The 20,072-nt window shown below is 51.3% G+C and overlaps 1 protein-coding gene across 1 annotated transcript in view; it reads right to left on the reverse strand.

Annotated features, from left to right (window-relative positions):
* The window catches only part of GREB1 (growth regulating estrogen receptor binding 1), a 124,456-nt gene that overhangs the window by 50,271 nt on the left and 54,113 nt on the right, over positions 1 to 20,072 (reverse strand). Inside the window, exons 3-9 of the mRNA XM_036881809.2 lie at positions 17,391 to 17,510; positions 14,942 to 15,118; positions 7,701 to 7,883; positions 6,119 to 6,262; positions 4,394 to 4,522; positions 929 to 1,042; positions 280 to 423 (exon numbers count right to left, since the gene is read on the reverse strand). Coding sequence (XP_036737704.2) covers positions 280 to 423; positions 929 to 1,042; positions 4,394 to 4,522; positions 6,119 to 6,262; positions 7,701 to 7,883; positions 14,942 to 15,118; positions 17,391 to 17,510 — 1,011 coding nt within the window. The remainder of the gene's footprint in view (positions 1 to 279; positions 424 to 928; positions 1,043 to 4,393; positions 4,523 to 6,118; positions 6,263 to 7,700; positions 7,884 to 14,941; positions 15,119 to 17,390; positions 17,511 to 20,072) is intronic.

Here is a 20,072-nt window from a genome sequence, read left to right on the forward strand (position 1 = left end):
GCGTGCATGCAGGAAGGAAGGAATGAACAAGCAAATGCACATCACGCAACAATAATTCCAGTTGGGCTTGTAGGAAACTGTGACACGCTCTGTAACTCCTGGCACCTGATCAGGGCATCTGATTAGTGACGGGTCTGCTTAGCTCTTTCGTTGCCCTGGAAAAGGTTGGAGTTTTTCCAGGAGGACACCCTGGGGTCTGGCTGGGGGGAGAGTCGGGGTCGCTGCTGCCCTGGCTTCCAGCAGGATCCCCGCCTCCTCCCCTCCTGCTGTGATACTTGCCTTTGAATATCACAGGCTTGGCCTCGCATATCTTCAGCAAGTTGTCGGGAACAGACACTGGTTCTCCGGAGGCCACAACAGGAAAGGTGGCTGAAGCTGGGCCCACCAAGCCAACCTGGGGCACGCGGGACATGCCTGCACTCTCTAGAGACACACCAGGAGCGTTAGGAAGACACAGCAGGCGAGATGCCCACCTCCAGCAGGCCTCACTGCCAGCTAGCACTCCAGCTGGCTCTTAGCCCTGCTTACCGTAGCACCCATGTCCCAGAGCCACAGAACCCTGACATCAAAAGCATACCTAAGGTCACTCAGTCCAAACTTCCCCACCAAACAACCCAGGCTCCTCCTCCTCTTCAGTCCTCTGCCAAGTGACAGGCAAGCCCCTTGGTAGATACCTTTAGGATCAGGGGACTTGCTACTATACAGGGATCCTGAGCTTATTAAGCAACTCTTACCAGAGAAAGAGAGATCTTTCATTACACCAAAGCCTGCCTCCCCAGAACTTGCTCACCAGCACACACAAAAGCGTCTCTGCCCACTCACCCATGTGCGTGCGTGTGCACACACACACACGCACACACACACATGCCCCACCTGCAGCCTGCTAGTACCCAAGCCTTGGATTATTGACAAGGCTGTTGTCACTTACCACACTTAGCTCTGTTCCCACCGCCCTGGGGACAGCCACCATCTGCAGCTGATGGAGAATCTGGAGACCACCCCTTATGACGTTTTTTGGGGGGCCCGGAGTTTGATAAGATACCTAGACAACATTCAGAATGTGAATTAGGCTGTCACTAGAGATGAATGTCAATAAAATATTGCTCCAGATTTGGCGAACACTTAATTGTTATTTTTAAAATTCAGTTTTAGCATCTAGTGAAGTATCTAGGCATAAGGAATATCCTGTCCATATTTGTAAATGTTTCATTCTGAAGTCGTGCAAGTGTCTGAGCTTTCTTTCTCTGGGGCTTAGCTCCTGCATCTTTAAAATAAAACCTACCGTAAGAGGTGGTTTGACTGGGACTAAAGTGAATGCTTTTAAAGTATCTATACATCCCAATATATTAACGTGCGTTTCTGCAGACAAGCCATCACAGCACTCATGCCACCTCCACAGTGTCACCACTTGGGGGCAGTACTGATCCACCTGTGCTCTATCCCACCCCAGCCTTGACAGCTCGTTTCAGATTTTAAAAACCAAGGGAACAGAAGCTGGACCCAGTGCTGTTAATGAGTCATCCCTGCCCACTCTGGATAACAACACGTGCATGACGCACACCAGGTTCGTGGGTTGTTCAAAATATCAAGAATCCATTACCATTATTTTCCTAACCCATGTGGCACAACATTTCCCTTACATTTAGAGCTATACATCCAACCATGACTGCACAGCAAACTCATCTGGGGAAACTTTAAAACTCTGCCTAGACACAAGCCCCTGCCAAGTAAACCCGAGTCCCAGCACCAGGGGGGGCCCAGGCATCCTGATGACCTCCGAGCTCCCTGGTGCTTCCAACTCACAACCAGGGTGGAGAACCATCGTTTAGAGCAGTACTTCTCTAAGTCTGGCCCAAGAAGGAGCTGGAAAAGAACCGGCAAGGGCTTTTTATAACTGTCAGACTCCTGGGGCCCACCTCGACCGACAGAATCAGATCTCTGGAAATGTGAGAAGATGCCACCATTCACAAGCACACTGGTTATGGGATAAAATAACATGAATAAAAAGTTTAAAACATAAAGTACTTCATTTACAAAGAGCTTTCAAATAGGTGGGCTCCTTCAATCCAGCCTCTGAGGCAGCAGCTGCTACGGCTATCCATTTAGACCATGTCTTTGGCTCCCCCAACACCTGCCCCCCAGTGCCAAGGGAAGGGCTCCCAAAGCCTAAGATGCCAGTGCCTCTAAGAACTGATACTACCAGAGGGGGCTCTGTGCAAGTGCTAAGGATGGAGGAAGCTCCATAGGTAGTTTTTCCCTTTGGGGTGCTCCCCTATATGCCTCTCAGTGGACTCTGAGCTCATGAACTCTCCCAAAATGATGCCTCTGGCATCCACGTGGACCAACTATTTTTCACAATGTTCCTGGTGGGGGTGGGGACACCACTGGCATTCTGGGTGAGAGTTCATGATGCAGCTCACTCACTGCAGCCACCTAGCACCCTGACCTGTCTGGGACAACCAGGAAAGGACCTGCACATTTCCCAGCACCTCCCCATCCCCGATGGGGGCAGCACCTTTTCCACTGAGAACCACTGAGCAACAGACCTCAGGTCTGAGTTAAATGCTCCTTAGAGTTTTAGAATCATTTCCTTAAAATTAATCTCCGCTCTCCCTGGAGCAGGTGGGCACAGGGCTCCCATGTTCCAGCTGTGCCCTTAGCACAACTCCACGGGGCCAGTGTCAGTGAGCTCACCTAGGCCACAGCAACCAGGGACAGGTGGCGACAGCCCTGTCTCGGGACTTCATCTCAGGACATCATGGCCCCACAGACACAAATGGCCATGGAACTGACACCAGGGTCCTGGGGAGGAGGCCCTCCTGCAGGAGGAGGTGACACCCCAGCTAAGCTCTGAAAGGCAGGTTTTGCAGGTGTATGGGAAGAGTTCTTCAAGTCACAGATGAGTGACCAGGGTGTGGGGACAGGTGCGGAAGGGTACTGAACAACCCAGAGCAGCCAGAGTGTGGAGTTCTCCAGCGGGGAACAGATGGCGGTCACCAGGCTGGCCGGAGCAAATTCCAGCAGGCTGAGCGCCACACTATGAATCCAGCTCTCTTGTCCCCGCACCCCTCCAAGGGAAGTGGCTCATCTACCACAGCCCAACCCCTAGGGTAGGTCCTGCAACCCCCATTCTCTGGCTGCCCGGGGCTCAGGGCAGGCAGGGGACACCTCCAAGCACTGGCCCAAGGCCATCCTCATCCACATGCAGCCCTGAATTCAGCACCTCCCGGGGAAGAAAGTCACAGGAAAAGTCGGTGCCTGCCTGGGTTCCTCCCACCCAGGAAAGGATGAAGGCCTGATCACAGACGCCAAAACGGATGCGCTGGTTAGGCCTGGGAAGCCTCAGATCCAGTTCAGAAGGGGCATCCTTCCTCTGACTAAGAGCAAGGTAATTCTCAGGCTCCAACCATGGGAGTCGGCCCCTGGCCATCTAACGGAAGCAGGGAAGGCCAAACCCCAGGCCTGGGCTGCCCTTCTGGCCTCACTCTTCTTCTCTGCAAAACTGAGCGCTGGACTGATCATCCACCAGGGGCTTGTCCAGGTGCACAGCCCTGGATCCTAAGGTTTGTCCGGCTGCGTGCATGAAGGAGGGAGGGGAGGGGAGACTGGCTCACTGGGCAGCCAGGCAAGCATGGAGAGGACAGCACTGACCTCGAGTCTCAGGGCCGCGTCCCCACGCTGCTCCGCCTCTCCAGCTCCTCCCAGACCCACAGCCTCTGCTCAGTCCCTTTACTCGGATCCCTACCTCCTACCCTCATTCCTCCTGCCTCACAGACCATCTCTAATTAGCCTTTCCCCAACTGCAGATGGCAGCTCAGGTGTCACCTCCTCCAAGAAGCCCTCCCTGCAGAGACCAGCTGATGCAGGTGGCAGTAACACCGCCCTTAGTGAGCTCCCAGAGGGCCCTGAATTTCCACACATCTGATCCTCTCCGTTGCCCTCAGAGCAGGAGTCTGAGCTCCAGATGGGGGAACATTCAGCCAGAAGACTTGCCCAAGATGCCTTAATAAGAGACAGGGCTGGGTTTGAGTTCATATTTATCTGATTCTGGAGCCCCATTCTACTCATGCACCATGTTGCCCCTATTTCTCCACAGTTCGATAGCCCTCCTGACATGAGGCCCTCAATGAGATGGGTCACCCACTCTACAAAGGGCTTCCACTGCTCCCCACACATCACCCAAGTCAGTGGCTGAAGCTGAGGCCCCACCTGGCACCAGAGCTGGGTGGGGCACAGCCCCACAGACTCAAGCGCCACCTGCTCCCCAGGCCTGAATCTCCTTCCGGGAGCCCAGGAGGCTCAGCAGTGCCAGCACAGTGGCTCCTGCTTCCCCCCTCACCCACCATGACACCCCGGCCCAGAGAAAGCAAGACCCCAGGACAGGCAAGTCTACCTAATGCCGAAGGCCGGGGCACGGCCACCGGGTTGGTCTTCGCCAGCTGTTGGTGCTTTGGGGAATCTTTGCCATTGAAAACAGCCGGGGCCACTGCTGCAGCCAATGAGGGGTGATTGGCAGCACATCCTGGCAGTGAGAGAAGGGAGAGAGCAAGGTCAGTTCACAAGGTGCCCTGTGGCACACTGAGCCAAGTTTACTTCCATTTGTATGAACCAGCTTTTCAGTGACACGTCCCGTCTGGGCCCAGAGCCCCTGACGTGGTGATCCTGTCCCCGAGGAGACGCACAGATGTACCCACAACTGTGCACACACTCCTGCTACAGTGAGCACTTCGTGGGTCAGGGAAGTGCCGGGTCTGCAGTCCTCGGGCCCAGACTGTTCACAGGGCCTGGGGCTCCTGAGGCTCAATGTGTGGGCAATTGTAGGCTCTGGTCTTCTGAGGCTCACGGCACTGCCAGAATGGTCTGGAAGGCACTCGAGTCTGAAGTAGCACAAATTCCTGTGGTTGAGGGGCATGGTGAGGGGTGAGGAGCCTGGCTCCGAAGCCAGACGACCTGTGTCTGAATCCCAGCTCTGCAGCTCACTGGCTGTGCAACCTGATTTGACTCACTTAACCTCCCTGTGCATTCTCACCTACAGAAGGGGTAATAACAGCCATTGCAAGGAAGGCATGAGTTAATAGAAGTAACGTGTGTAGAACAGTGCCTGGTGGGTAGTAAGCCCCATGTATTTGCTATTACTGTAATCTTACTGGATTCCCACCATCACCCTGCAAATCAGAGAAGGTTTTCTCCAGTTGAACAGATGAGGAAACACAGACTCAGAGTTGAAGTGAGTTGCCCCAAACCGCCCAGCTGGCAAGGGGCAGCACTGGACTTAACACCCAGGTTTCCTGATGACAAGAGAAGTGGTCTCTCTGGCTGTCACAGTGGCAGAGGTCCCAGGTGGCCTGGGCCCAGTGAGGCAGTGAAGGCAACAGCAGATACCACCCAGGAAGGGGTGGAGGGGAGCCCATTCCCAGCTCAGCGTGACCTCTTCATTATTGACGTGATGAGCAACGGTGGGGCGAGGGCACTGGCTCCCCGCTCTGGGCAGGAGGAATGAGAACTACCAGCCCCCCAGAGCTCCTGAGAAGGCTCCTCTCTGCTGCGATAACAGCAGCATGCTTTCAGGTCTGTTCATGACGGCAGAACGCCCAGCCCATGAACCAGAAAGGCCTGCTATCAAATCTTGATTCCACCTCCTTTTGTCCGTGAGATCCTAGGCAAGCATCTGAGCCTCGATTTCCCAGGACAATGTCAGGCTTCATGAGCTGCACACGTAGAGCTGGGACCTGCTGAGCACACGATGAATGGTGCTACCTAGTCTTATCTGCCCCTTCAGGAACTCAGCCCAGCACTGACTCGGTGCCTAGGACAGAGCAAGCCCTGTGCTGCAAACCAGCAGGTGCAGAAGGGCCCTAATACACCACACCACCACCGAGGGGATCATGTTATGTAGCAGATGGAATGCAGCACATCTTTCCAAATTGAAAACGTGACATTTGGTGTTGCAAACTATTACAAACGCAAGATGAAACATAAAGGCATTTAGAGAAAGATCATATACAACGCATAGCCCCGACTTATCTCGAAGAACGTTTGGCTGCATAATGAAGCAGCTGAACCGGCAACGTGCCAGGCCTGTGAATTTGGCACCTTTGGCGCTTCTCTGTGTCCTCACCTGCCTGCTGTGGCCCCACAGGGATGCCTGGGATTGTTCCAGAAATGGGCTCACTGGAGAAGGCAACCTGAGACCCGGCGCTCTCCGGTGGCGGGAAGAGAGAACAGGGACCAACACTGGCGGAGGTCTGCCGGCTTCTGAACTCTATGGGGCGAGAGGCAGGCACCCAAATCAATTTGCTGCCACTCCACCAGGTAATGAAATAGTTTCCCAGACCAGAATCTGGCCTACAGCAGAGCTGGGTACCTAGGAAGTGAAAGGGTGCCAACACCATCCTAGTTTTTGCTTCAGTGCAGCCAGGGGCAGTGGGCATGTGACAACCCCCACCCCTGGGGCTCCGTGCCAGGGATGGGGCGTCCCTCTGAGGGGCAGCTCTGATGGTCAGGAGTGGGAGCAGTTGTGAGCATTCGGGAAATGGAGAAAAACAGATGATACAATGAGTCATCCCATGCCTGCCCTTCAAGTCCAAGGACAGAACAGAGTTACTAAGAGGCAGGGGAACAGCCCACCTTCCTCCATCCTGTGAGCCACCCTGTCAGGAAGGTTAACTCTCAGTGGCCTATCTCACCTGGGAGGTGCCTGGTCACAGCAAGTGACCAAAGACTTATCTGGTCCCACAGGGGGAAGAGCCACTGCCTCCCCAGGACCTAGAAAATGACCAGCACGTAGTAGGTGCTCAAGAAATATTTATTGAGTGACATAAGAAAAGGTGGCAGGGCAGGCCAGGAAGGTGGTTAGGAGATTCCAGGCCACCAGAAGTGAACTGGCACAGACAGACGAGGGACTCTGGCATCCATCCCACAAACAGCTCACCTCCTGTCATCTCGCTGACAGCTTTTCCCAGGACACATCCCTCCACAAAAGGACTGAGCCAGGGTTTCTCAGTAGGCACATGAGGTCAGACCTCTGAAAACCCAAACACCCATCCTCTTCCCCAGAGAGTGGGCTGTAGCCACAAGCCATGCAGAGGAACAGGGTGGGGGGAGAGGACCCAGTTCCAGGAGCTTCCTGGAGCTTCCTGGAGCTGGAGCCAGACCTGCTCAAGGACAGGTCCTGGGAAGCTGCTCGTGGGGCTCAGGGGAGGCAGGGAGCATGACTCAAGCCAAGCTTTCTCAAAATCAGGGTTTCTCAACAACAGCGCCAGACATTCTGGACTGGATGGTTCTCGGGGGGGGGCCCAGGGGGGTGCTGCCCTGTGCCCTGTGGGATGTTTAGCAGCAGCCTTGGCCTCCCCCAATGCGATGCCAGCGGTGCTCTCCAATCACGATGATCAAAAATGTCTCCAGACATTGCCAAATGTCCCCTGGGGGAAAAAAATCACCCACAGTTGAGGACCTCTGCCCCAAATACCTGTCACAAGGAGGCACAGCCCAGTGTGGCCCTCTGCCAAGTTTTAAACATCCAGCACAACTAGGCAGACACTATAAACTAGATGCCATCACCTAAGGAGCACGGTGAATTCCAGGGCTGACTGGCCTGCCATCTCTGCCCAGCAGCGGTCTCTCCCCGAGCCTCACTGACGGGCACCTTGGCCTGCTTGAAGGGCACTCTTTCACCACCACCTTTCAGGCTGACAGCTCACCTGAGCCTCTCCAGCAGATGAGGGGTCCTTTGGTCAGAGCCCCTTGCGCATTGCGGACCAGGTAATACTTCAGGTGTTTCTGCTTCTTGGGCTGCGTGCTCAGCTTCAGATTTATGTGATTGGAGAATTCCGTGAAGTAACAGAAGCCTTTCTTCCCACAGCCAACACAGTTCCCGGAGAAACCTGAAGACAGAACAAACCACAAACACCCCCAGCTTACCTCCAAAGTCCTCTTTAAATAATACATAGTTCACTGAAACTCTGACCATTCACCTCCTGTACCACCAACCCAAGAATTCCACAGGGCCAAGGTCCCCATCACCTTATGCTGGCCCAGGGGTCAAGATGACCTTGACTTGAATAAAGGATCAAGAAGACTGAGTCATAGAGATGGGCCCAGGCAGGCTTGGAAGACTGAACTTGCTTAGAAGCATATGTTAAAGCCAGCACAAAGAGCAAACTTTACAAGGGCAAGGGCTATCCACTCAGCTGCCAGCACTGATCAGGTGCCTGCGATGAACTGGCGTGCCGCTACTGCCTTCAGCCCTGGACAGACACAGAACCCCAGTGGACAGACCACTGACACTGGATACATCGGGAGTCTAAAATTCCTGGAATCAAGTAAATTGATCCCATCAGTTGCTAAAAAGAAATGGAGCACATTCCACAATGCACGGCTGGGACCCTGGCGAGTGAATCCTGGGGGCTTAGCAGCCGGGGGAGTGGAGACTCTCAGCTAGAATGCGGTTGTCATGGCGGCGGTATCCTGCTGCCTGAGGCCGAATGGGCCTTTCTGGAAGCTGATGGAGGCTCCCATCAGCAAGGCTCTGGGAAGGCTGCCTGTGTGGTGGTGAGGATGAAAGCACCTCCTGGGAGCTATTAAAATCCAAGGAAGACGCTTGAAACACCTTCACAAATGATCAAGTCTATCCAGACTGTACTCATAGATACGTTGGTTAATACAAGAGAAACCCGGCGACTTGACTTTTCCACCTGATGACTGTTCTTGCTTAAATTTCTTGAAGAAGGCCTTTCTCAAGACCTTGCTCTGCCCACGGCGACATCTGGTTTCCATGGTGCAAGGTCCTTGTGCGGACACCCTGAGGCTGAGGCTAATTTATTTTATCATATTCTCTGGCTGACACGTTTACAAAGGTCATTTCAACTTGGGCCATGAGGACCGCGTGGCTCTGTACATAATCTGTGCTTTGGAACGGTGTCCCTGAGGCCTCTGGCACTGTTCAAAATAGCACATTAGTGAAAGTTCAAAACACCTCCACAGAGAAATGAGACATCTACGTGATGGAAACTTACCGGATTCTCTATTTTATTTTAAGCAATAAAAGGCCTTAGAAATAAGGACAAATCTCTTGGTCTAGTCACAGGACAGGTACAGGTTAGTTTAACCTCCCAGAATCCTATTCCCTCTGCACCAAACAAAGTACCAAAGAACCATCAGACACTGTGCTCCATGTTTACTTGTTTTTAAAGGGACAGGAAAGGAACTGACACACACACAGAGGGCCAGGGCTGTTTTTGCCATTAAGTGCCACCCAGACAGGTCACTCAACTTAACTGACACACTACCAGTCAGTCAGGACAACAAAACCTTCTTTTGGGAAACCTGAGAACCAGAAAGGCTAACAGTTCAAAGTAGATACAGGAAGTGTGGTGTTCCATTCTAGCGTGAGAATGAAGTCTAGACCCACAAGCATGGCATCCGGTGCTGCCGCGAACCCTCCCAGCCCCCACCCCCAGCTTTACTTCCTGTTCCTCATTCTGCCATGCCAGATCCCCCTGGATTCCCCCAGCCACTCCACCACTCTCCTGCCCTAGACTCTTGCTCTTCCTGTCTCCTGCCTGTCACCCAGTGCCCAGCCCGAACACCCGCTCCTCCAGAGCGTCCCCTGACCCAGAGGGTGGGGACTCCCTGTTCTCCAAACCCCTAAGGCTCCTTACATTGCTCAGAGGGCCCTTGTAGCTTCTTCCTTAGTGTTACAGTTACTGAAACTCATGTCTGTTCCCCATAACTATCCCCATGCTTCCCAAGGACCAGGATCACTGACTGTTGGTGTGGACCACGTCTGTGTACACAAGTGTGTGTGCGCGGGCTGGGGCCTGGCACACAGCAGACGGTAAAGATCGGAAGGGAAGGAAGGAGAGAGGAAAGCAGGTCACTGTCAGAGTGAACGCTTCAGGATTTCTACAGATGCTTGGAAGAAAGAATCAAATGTTTTTATTTATTCCTCTGTCTCCAACCTGGGAGGCTTGAGATAAACACAGCTCAACTGCCATCTAAGACCCTGAGAAACCTTTGGAGCTCTCTGGAAGGGATTCTGACCCCGAGCACTGAAAAGATGGAGGACCAGGAACAGAAGTGCAAGAACAAGGATGCTAAGAGTGCTTTGCCAAGGCCGACTGCCGTCCCGAACCAGCCACATAGCTCACAGGCCTGTGACCCATAAGACACGCGGGCTGTGGGACCACACTCCATTTCAGAGACAGGGATGGGAACCACTGACCATAAGGAACTCCTCCTTGTGGCTTAGAAAGCAGGGTGGAAACCCCGATCTCCCTGGTACAGGAAATACGTAGGGAGCCAGCGAGCAAACTGCCGTCCTGCTTGGGCAAAAACAATTTCCTACCAGGAGAACCAGCTGCTCTTCTAAGAGGTGATCCGGGGCCACCGATGGTCCAACCAAGACACAGGATGGCTCACCAACTGGCCTCACGAGGCAGGGGACATGGTTTACTCCATCCCAGCTGAATGTATGAGGTAGTTCTAATTTTTCAAGAAAACATCTGAAAGGCAATAAAAGTTTGCCTGGGGAAGAATAAAAAGAGCCACTTTCTTTGGAAACCTACCTTAGGACTTAAGAGTCCATAATAATCTCTTTAGAAAAGAGGCCTAACACGGCCTAAATCCTCAAATCCCTGACAGGCACAAACAGCCACAATGGTGACACTATCTCTTCAGTGTACAACAGCCTGGGAAATAGCCCATAAAGATTTCTCTCTTGTGACCACACAGCGGTACCACCAGTTCCCGTAGGTGCAGCCTTGCCACACATGGCGGCTATAGGTGGCATGTGCTTAACAAGCATGTCCTCAATGGGTGCCTGCAAGTGCATGCCAGGTGCCAGGCCAGGCTCCCCCTTCTGCCAGAAGGCAGGCTCCTGCCCGCTCCGTACCACTGCCATTGATTGCAGTGCGCACGCACCAACCTGGAAATCAGAGGGACCTGTGTTCAAATCCTGGGTCACTAGTCATGTGAATTTGGGCAGGTTAATGAATGTCTCTGAGCTTTGCTTTCCTTGTCTGTAAACAAGATAATAGGCCTGGGTCCTAAAATGACTTTCACAGCTTGTATGCACAGCACAGATATAGTGCTACATTCTGGGGTTTGTTTTCCACTTAATGTGTTAAAATGAGCCAAAGCCAATCCTATTTTTATCCCCAGTCACTGTTCATTTTCAGGGAACAAGGAGGGTGGCTGGTCAGGGGCCTGTCATAGCGCATGCCTGGCTGGGACGGCCTGTCCCTGAATGGGAGCATCGACAGCCTCTTGGGGTCCCGCCTCCTCTTCAGGCCCAATTTCAGTCCCGCCTTGCCTGAGGTCTTCCTGGAATTGCCTTCCCCGATGTCTCCTGTCCCTCACCCCCTTCTTCCCATGTACTTTGTGCAATAAAAACAAGTCCCGGCCTGGGAGGTGCGTTTCTGCTCCTGGGGCAGGTCTGACCCTCCATCTGTGAAAGGGGTGGAGGATTGGGCCCTACAGGGAGCCTAGGCCTGAAGCTCTCTATACACTCTGACCAAGACACTAATTATCTGGAATCCTGCAACAAGCTCATTACTAGTTCCCCTGCCTCAGTATCTCTCTTTCAGTAAAAATCAATTATTCATGTGACCTCCAAGAGATCTTTCTAAAATGCAAGTTAAAAACAGTGATTTGCCTTTTTTCATCATTTCTAATGTTTCTTAAAAATAAAAACCTTGAGAGAGAAAGGGACCCAGGCAGGAAGGTCCTATAAAGAGGAGAGATTCAGGCTCAAGCAAATGCTTTGGAAGAATCTTGTTTGGATCTTGATTCAAACCAAACTGTAAAAAAAAAAAAAAGTAAGACAAAATATAAACATATTGCATATTTGATGTAAAGGAATTCTTGTTACATTTTTTAGATATGATAGTGGTATTGGATTTCCAACAAGAAGCTCTTATCTTTTAGAGATACATGCAAAAATATTTACAGATGAAATGACATGAAGTCTGGGATTTGCTTCAAAATAATTCAGAAGGGAGAGGAGTTATAAGTGAAACAATATGGGCTATGTGTGCATAACTGTTTGGGATGAATTACAGATACATGATACTATTATTCTCTTCCCTCTACTTCAGTAGTTTGCAAACAGCTCCCTGTATGGTACCCCTCTCCAAGCGGGACCCAACTGACCCCTTCCCCGCCTCCGCTCCATGCCTCCGCCTGCCAAGCTCCTTCCTGCACGTGGTCCCCTCTGCCTGCGATCCCCTCTGCCCACAATCCCCTTGTCCTCTAGGGTATGACACCAAGACCACATCATCTGGGTTCAAGTTTCGGACCCGCCATTTACTAGCTGGGTGGCCCTGAGCAAGTCAGTTAACCTCTCTTTGCTTCATGTTAGATAATAACACATCCACCATAAAGGGTTATTTTAACTTACTTAGAACAGTTTCTCACATGTGGTAAGTGCTCAGGTAAGTGGTGGTGGGCCAGTGTTTGGCTGCTGTGGTGGTTATTTTCCAGCTGGCAAAATTCTATGCATCCTTTAGGGCCCAGTTCAAGCACCACATCTCTGAGTCACATCAGGGAGTTGGCGTGCCCTTCTTCCTTCCCACAGTGCCTTAAACCCTTAGCTATGGCATGCTGCCCAGAAATGTAATGGAAGTTTTATTTTTGTGCATACTTGGTGTGGATCTCTGATCTGATTTTTTGTAAGCAAAGGACCAGGTTGGACTTGATTTGGGGTCTCAACTGAGCTGAAGGTCCACCTTCAGTGTGAGATCATATATCCCCAAAGTGCTTAATTATTTGTCTGCTGAATGAACAGAGAACTGGTCTATCTCCCTCTACAAAATGACCACTGTAGCTGGATATTTTCTTCTCTCATGTCTTAGCTACCAGCCAATGTAGATGAATTACCATAAAAAAACTAAAACACACACCTAGATTTTAATCTTTTAGCATTCTCAGACAAAATCCCTCTTTTGATTCAAAATCACTACGATAAGATTCCCTTCATTACAAACTATGGGGGAGGGCACCCGGTGGGCTAATGCCATCGCTTCCTTTTTATAGGTCACTAAAAAGTTACCCAGAGGATGGCAGGGCCACCTTGTCCCGTGCAGCCATCAGGGTGAATTGCAGGAAACCTAAACAGTGTTAAGTGTGCAAACTGAGGGCATCAAGTTATTTTAAAAGAAGAAAGCATCGGTTACTACCAGCCACCCCTTGTTACCCACCTCTGATGGCTTTTTGGCGAGCAATTAACAAAGCCAGCACTTCCTCTGTACTGACCTCCTGAGGAGGCGAAGCTGTTACAAGGCTGGTGGTGAATGAACTGAAAGATCCGTGTCTCCACATGTCAAGACCCAGGACCTCCTTGATTTACTGCCCTCGCCATTCCTTTACAGTCGCAGAGCGGTGGGATCCAGGCAGACCCCAGCCACGGCCAGATCAAACGTTCCCCAAGTCACCAGCATGCTTTGCCCAGCACGTTTCGTCCTGCAAGGCCTTGGCAAGTAAACTAAATCTGAGACGGAATGATTCTGGAGCTTCTTGGGTACAGAGGACTTTCTGCGACGATTATGCTTTTCAAGAACTAGTGACCATAAGCCCATCGGCCTGCTGAACATTTTCTCTTCCTGGTCACTGTCCTGGCACTGTCCCCGTCCCTCCAGCCAGCACTCAGAAACTTATTTCAGAGTTCACCCCCCATGTGTGGCAGGAACCATTTCTCTTTCCTCTGTGGGTCAGTCTTTGCTCCCTCCCCTCTCCACCCTTCAGTACTTCTCACAGGGATTCAGACATAAAACATGCTAAAAATAGCCACTGACAGAGTTTACCTACCCAGCTTTGGGGAGTATATAAGGCATAAAACTGGAGGTTTAAGTGTTTGTACACACAGAAAGTACAGAGGAAACCAGGGCCAGGGGGAGGGAGGGGAGAGGCAGATAACCTAGAAGCTTTTCCCATCAACTAAAAACCAAACACGCTTCTATAATGAAGGTTGTTCCTGATGCTATGTCTGAAACAGATCATGACCCACCCTTCTGCAGGCCCAGCTCCCCTCCAAAGACCCCAAGCCCGGTGAAGGGGCCAGACTGCCAAAGAGCCAGAAGCACATGCAGGAACTGCCTCCCCAGGTCATGGCTAAGGGCCCTGAGGCCGGGGCCACATGGAGACCTGGGGTCAGACGCGGGACTGGAAGCCAGATCTGTGGGCTCCACCGATTTTTCTCTAGTAATGGGGGAATTGCTGAGCACAGGGCCTGGTGCATGTAACTGCTCACTAAGTGTCCAGACAAATGGGAACCAAGCTTGTGACAGCCTGGCCTCAACTCTGCACTAACGTCGGGGCCTCCATGGACCAGCAGTCATTTGAAAGACCCAAGCCTTGGCTTCCTCCATGCTGACCTTGACCAGGACTTCGGACCCTGTGAGATGGTAATTAGGATAGGCTTTGGAGCCAAAAAGACCTGGGTTTGAATCCTGCGACTCAGGTACCTGTGGGAGACCTCATTAACAGGGCCAAGCCCACCTATAACCCTAGGATAACAGTGGCCACCTCTTGAGAGGGGACCCATAAACCAAAGGGGATGGAGGATGCCTGGCAGTAATTCAGAATATGAACATTCTGGAGGCAGCAACACAACCTTCTTCTCCCCCTGCCTCACGTCTGATGGCTCTGAGAGCATCTAGACAGGGTTTGTATCCCATTCCAGACACAGGCAGGCACTTCGGAAAGGTTTGATGAATATATGTACAAAAAAAATTAATGCTAAATGATGGGCTTTGTTCAGGAGGTTAGTCACATTGTAAAATAAATGTCATTTGCATTCCATCCTGCAAATAGTCTCCTGAAAAACAAACGGGGTAGTGTGACATGCTGACGAAGAGGCCCCAAAGCCGGCCTGTCCCCTACCACCAAAGACCTCCCTAGTCCCTGCCCCATAAGCAAGTGGCGCAAAGGCAAAGGAGGAACTTACCAAGAAGAGCATTAAGCCCGTTATCATCCGGCAAGAACCTTTTGTCAACGGCGCACACCAGGAGATGATCCGGCAGACTGGGCGCCTTGGCACCCACGAGCAGGAAGCCTGCAGGGACGTCAATGGGCTCATCGGAAATGGAGATGAGACGCAGGTCCTTCCCCGCCTGGCAGAACCCTAGAGGGAACGGACAGGGCTCACACTCACCGCCACGGGGCCACAACCGGGATCCACATGGGCACAGGGCAGAGACCACTTTGGGTCTCGTCAAGAACAACCCTTAGTTCTGGACGGGGTTGACTTTAAAATTAATTCTGAGAGATAAAATTATAACCAAAGTTATTTGTGACACTTACCACATCTTGATTATTTTTATGACTATCGCTGTCACCATCTAATACACATTAAAATGAAGCTCAACTGGAAAACACTGTAGACAAATGATGTTCAATTAAAATGTATGCAAGATAAATCCTTAAGAAACTGTGAGTAATTTGGTATTTTTTAATTCCCTGCATTTTAGGTGTCTGAGGAATGACGAACGTCACAAGCAAGGAGGGGAAGCTGGTAGCCCTGGCCACCTCGGGGGGAAGGGGAGGCGGCTGTGTGACCAGGACAAAGAGGACACACATCAGAGGGGGGACCTCCACTCTATGCCCTGTTGAACCTTTTGTATTTTAGAGCTTTTAAATATAATTCCTATTCAGAAAATTCATGTCTGAAAATATCTGGAAAAAAAAAGGAAGAGAAAGAGCTGAGGGTTATTTGGATGGGCCCTTCCCAGGGTCTGGCTGGATGTGGGCACATCCAGCCCCACGTCCAGGGCTTTCTGCATTTTCAGTTACCGACTGAGATGAGGAGAGGCAACGTGAACCCTGATGATCCCCAGGCCTTCCTTGCAAAACTCTATAGCACTCTAAAAAGATCTCCCTCTGTGCCCCCAGGAGGACGCCCCCAAGTGTCCCCATCTGCCCCTGGGCGGAGGGCAAGAGAAGGCACACCTGTGGCACGGGGAGGCTGACAGGCACGGGGCCAGCACCCCCGTGCACTGTGCATGGGCCGAGGCCAGGAAAAGCTCTGCAAAGCTCTCATTCGGTCACTGGGGGAAATGCTTCTGCTCCCGGTTTAGTGGTAGGGCAACAAAGGCTCCTAGAGGTCAAATCATTTACTCAAAGCTGGTGAGAGCAGCCTGGATAGAGCCAGGTCTGACTCTCAGGGTCGGGTGGCTCCCCTCCATCATGTTGGGGAGGATGAGCAAATTGCCTGAGGTTGGGGTCAAGCACCCAGGGGGTCTCTTCCCCTACCACTCTTACCCAAGAAGAGCAGCCCACAGAGGGATGATTCCCTCCCGTGCCAGCCATCCTGCACTAGGTCAAGTCCAGGTCCACACACAGGGCCCATGGGGCACCCACAACCCACGATCACTTATCCAAGCCCTGCCCAGCCACACCAGGCCCCAAACTAATAAACTGCTAGCAGGTCCCCAAATGGGCTATAATCTGACCCTCTGAGCCTTCGCACAGGCCGTTCCTCTGTCTGGAATGTCCCAGCTTCCCCCAGCCCTCCCACAGTCTCCAGGCTGACTCCTGCTAGCCCTCCAACACTCAGATAAGGGCCCGTCTCCTCCAGGAAGCCTCCCTCAAACTCTCTACATGTGTTAGGGATTTTTTCTGTGCTCCCAGGCACTCCTGTGTACCCATCCCTTCCTATTAGCACTTTCCACGTCATGTCTGAAGTGCCTGCTTACCTGAGTAGCTCCAATTAACTGGGAGCTCTTGTACCTTGTATCTCCATATTTCCACTGAGCAGGGGCTCAACAGGTATTTTAATTAATTAACTAACTAACCAGGGACACGCCCTGACTGGTATGGTAACAGGACGTATGAGCTCACTACCACTCAGAGGGGCGGTCCTCCTGGTGGGCGGCACAGCCAGGGCTTCACCCCAGGTCTGCGTGCAGAGCGCAAGCGCTCATCGCTAGACTAAGCTGCCACCCCTCCCGGCCTCCTGCACCTTAGAACCTCAACAGCAAAACGGAATGACATTGCTGATTTTAAGGCTTCCTGAGATGATGTATTTATCTGTCTTTTCAATAGTAAAGTACCAATAGATGTGAAAGACTATTCCTACCGATCAGTCTGAGTTAAACACACAGTGCAAGCAGACCTGAATTAGGAAAAAATATTCTAGTTTTCAAACAACCAATATAGAAAAGTGACTTTTGGATCCAAATCCCTTTGTAAAGATGAGACTCTCCAAAGAGTGGCTGGGGGCTGTGAGCCTGACGGAGACCATGGCGTGGCACAGTCAGTGTGCTGGCAGGGGAGGGCATGCCTGCAGCTCCCTGCCGGGCACAGCTCATAACCCCGGGCCCAGCGCAGGCCAGGGACCCCACGGCACATGGCCACAGGCTCGGACAGCAGGGGCCCCACCCAGCTGGCAGACTCACCATCTGTGGTGCAGCATCCTTCGGGCGGAGGGAGCATCTGATAGGGGTTTGGGGCACAGTTGGGTTCCAGTCCCCCTTCTCCCTCTTCTTCCTCATCCTCATTGTCCACTCGGCTCCCACCTAGAAGGGAAGAGAGGAGTGAGGGGTAAGGCAGAAGTCAGGACCCAACAAGCCTCAGCGATTTCAGAGCTAATCAGTTCTTACAAACACACCTTATGTTGGGCATGATCGCCCTTTTCTATTAGAGTGAAAAACTGAGGCCCACTCAGATCAGTTGACTCTCCCATGTCACAGACTCAGGCTCCAAGCCGGCCTCGTGACATGGGACTCAGGCACACTTCTCATCCCATCCACAGCTGCCTGCGTCCGCACAGGCACTAGGGTTCAGGATGCATATAATCAGTTGGTAAGGACAGAGAATGAAGCCTGTACACAGAAGGCACTCCAAAAGTATGTGTGTGGGAGGAACCACAGGGTAATGTAAAGACAATTTTACAGATAGGGAAACTGAGGCTCAGAGACACCCAGTGATTGGCCCACAACTGCTAAGTAGCATGTTTCCAGCTGTGCCTGAAGCTCAAGCTCACGTCCTGACCACAAACTGCACCACTTAGTTTAGAATACAAGATACAGTGTGAGTTGCCTTTAAGTAACGTTAGAGAAAAGTTAAGCTGTACATTATAATTTATCCCCAAGGGAAGAACAGCTATATACATCACTGGAAGTACAGACACACCCAAATTTGTCATCCGTACACACACAAAGCCATTCCAGAACAGGGCCAGGCACGTTACGACTATAGGAAACTTCTTTTCATGTGAAATAGTATTTTAGGACAGGCAAATGTGGGACGGGCTGGCAAACCAGAAGCTGATCATGGGAATCCCTCTGCTCCCGACGCATGAGCTCTCTCAGGCTGCAAAACAGCTTCCTGTCATCCCCACAGACTCTCGGCTCCTGCCCTTAGGCATCTCTGCAATCTAGACACCCAGAAAAATGCCTCTGCAGAGGCGGTGCTCAGGAAACATCTGCTAAGTGGCCTGAGCATACGCGGTTATCCCCAGTTTACCCAGCGTTGCTAGAGAAAAGGGCTTTTCAGAAGAATGAATTTGCAAGGCTGCTGAAGTATAATCCTTCTAACTTATTTTAATAATTTGGGCAAAAATCTTTCTCAACTTGTCTGTCTTTAAATGTCAGTTAATAAGTAGTATACAGATTTCTTCATGGAATATATGAGCATTCTTAAATACATGAGGCTAGGAGACCACTGGTTATTCTGCTTCCCAGTCTCCTCTTCCAGGGCTTTGCTGCCACTTCTGATACATTCATCTTACTTGGCTCTCACACCCTCCCTCCATCCAGCAGGTTGGGTGGTTTTAGGTTCATGATGAAATCATGTGCAGTGGAAAGAGATGAGACAGGGAATCGGGGAACTCAAGTTTTAGAACTTGGGTCTGCCACTGTCTGTGTGGCCACAGGGAAATTACTTAACCTCTCTGTGCACCAGATCCTGCATCTTTAAAATGAGGTGGTTACATAAGGGCACTCTGAGCTGTGACCACCTATGTGGGAAATAGGGACCTCAGAGTCGCAAAGAATATGCAGGTGTGATCTACTCAGTATAGGGTACTGGGAATGTAACCCCACCGTGGCCATCACTTTAAAGGTGCCCGTGGGACAAGGGGCAGAAGAAACTGAACATTTCAAGCCAGCTTTAAGGCCCGTGACCTTGGGAGGGTCACGGCAAAAAGTGAAGCAAGAATTCCTGGTGTCTCTGTCCTTCTGGGCCTAGAGTACACAGAGAAGGCAGGAAGACTGTAAAAAGATCACCCAGGAAGAACACAGATGGATGGGAGGGATGTGAGGAGCCTCCTTCAGATGCTTCCTTCCTGCCATTAAATGCAGGCATGGAGGCCTTTAGCAGAAGGTATAAAGAGTCCGGCCCAGACCCCAGGCGCCAGCAATACAGCACAGGTCCCTGGGCCTCAAACTGTCTGCTGTCCACCTATGGACTAGGTGACATAGCAAGCTTTGCTGCAAAACTGACAGCTCTCTAGGTCAGTACTCCAGGGCTCAGGGGGGACAGCAAAGACACCCAGACCAGAGCGGAAAGGGGCAAGAACACACAGGAATGCCTGCATGTTTTTCTGTTAAGCCACAAAAAAAAAAAAAAAAAAAAAACAGGAATTCAGACTCTCAGGAAAGAGGAAAAAGGAGGGTGTTAAGCCTTAGAAAGTCAAAGAAAGAGCTCAAAATCCAGTGATAAGAAAGCAGACCTTAAAGGTCAAAGGTCTACATCAGACATTCCAGGGCCTTTGATGGGATCAGCCAGCCAACAAGGAGCTGAGGAGACGTGTTAACCAGCAGCAGACTAAACCAGACTGTTTACCAAGGTCTCCTGGCAGGAAGATGACTTTAAAATGGCATCAGACAAAACCAACTGCACGGGGAGCTTAGGACCTTAACACTGAAACACAAACCCACAGATCCTACTGCATCACTGCACAGAGGATGGGGCTCTTCATTTTAGTTCTTTCCATGAGAAGAAACTGTGACATTCTGAGTGTCTTGGATTACAGAAATTTACCTGCATCTTGTTTAATTAGTACATACTTATCTCAAAATTCTGGGGTGGTATTTGATTCACCTGGTTGGTCTTTTTTTGAAAAATAAATAACACAT

Source organism: Manis pentadactyla, chromosome 2, assembly GCF_030020395.1.
Source record: "Manis pentadactyla isolate mManPen7 chromosome 2, mManPen7.hap1, whole genome shotgun sequence".
NCBI classification, from domain to species: domain Eukaryota; kingdom Metazoa; phylum Chordata; class Mammalia; order Pholidota; family Manidae; genus Manis; species Manis pentadactyla.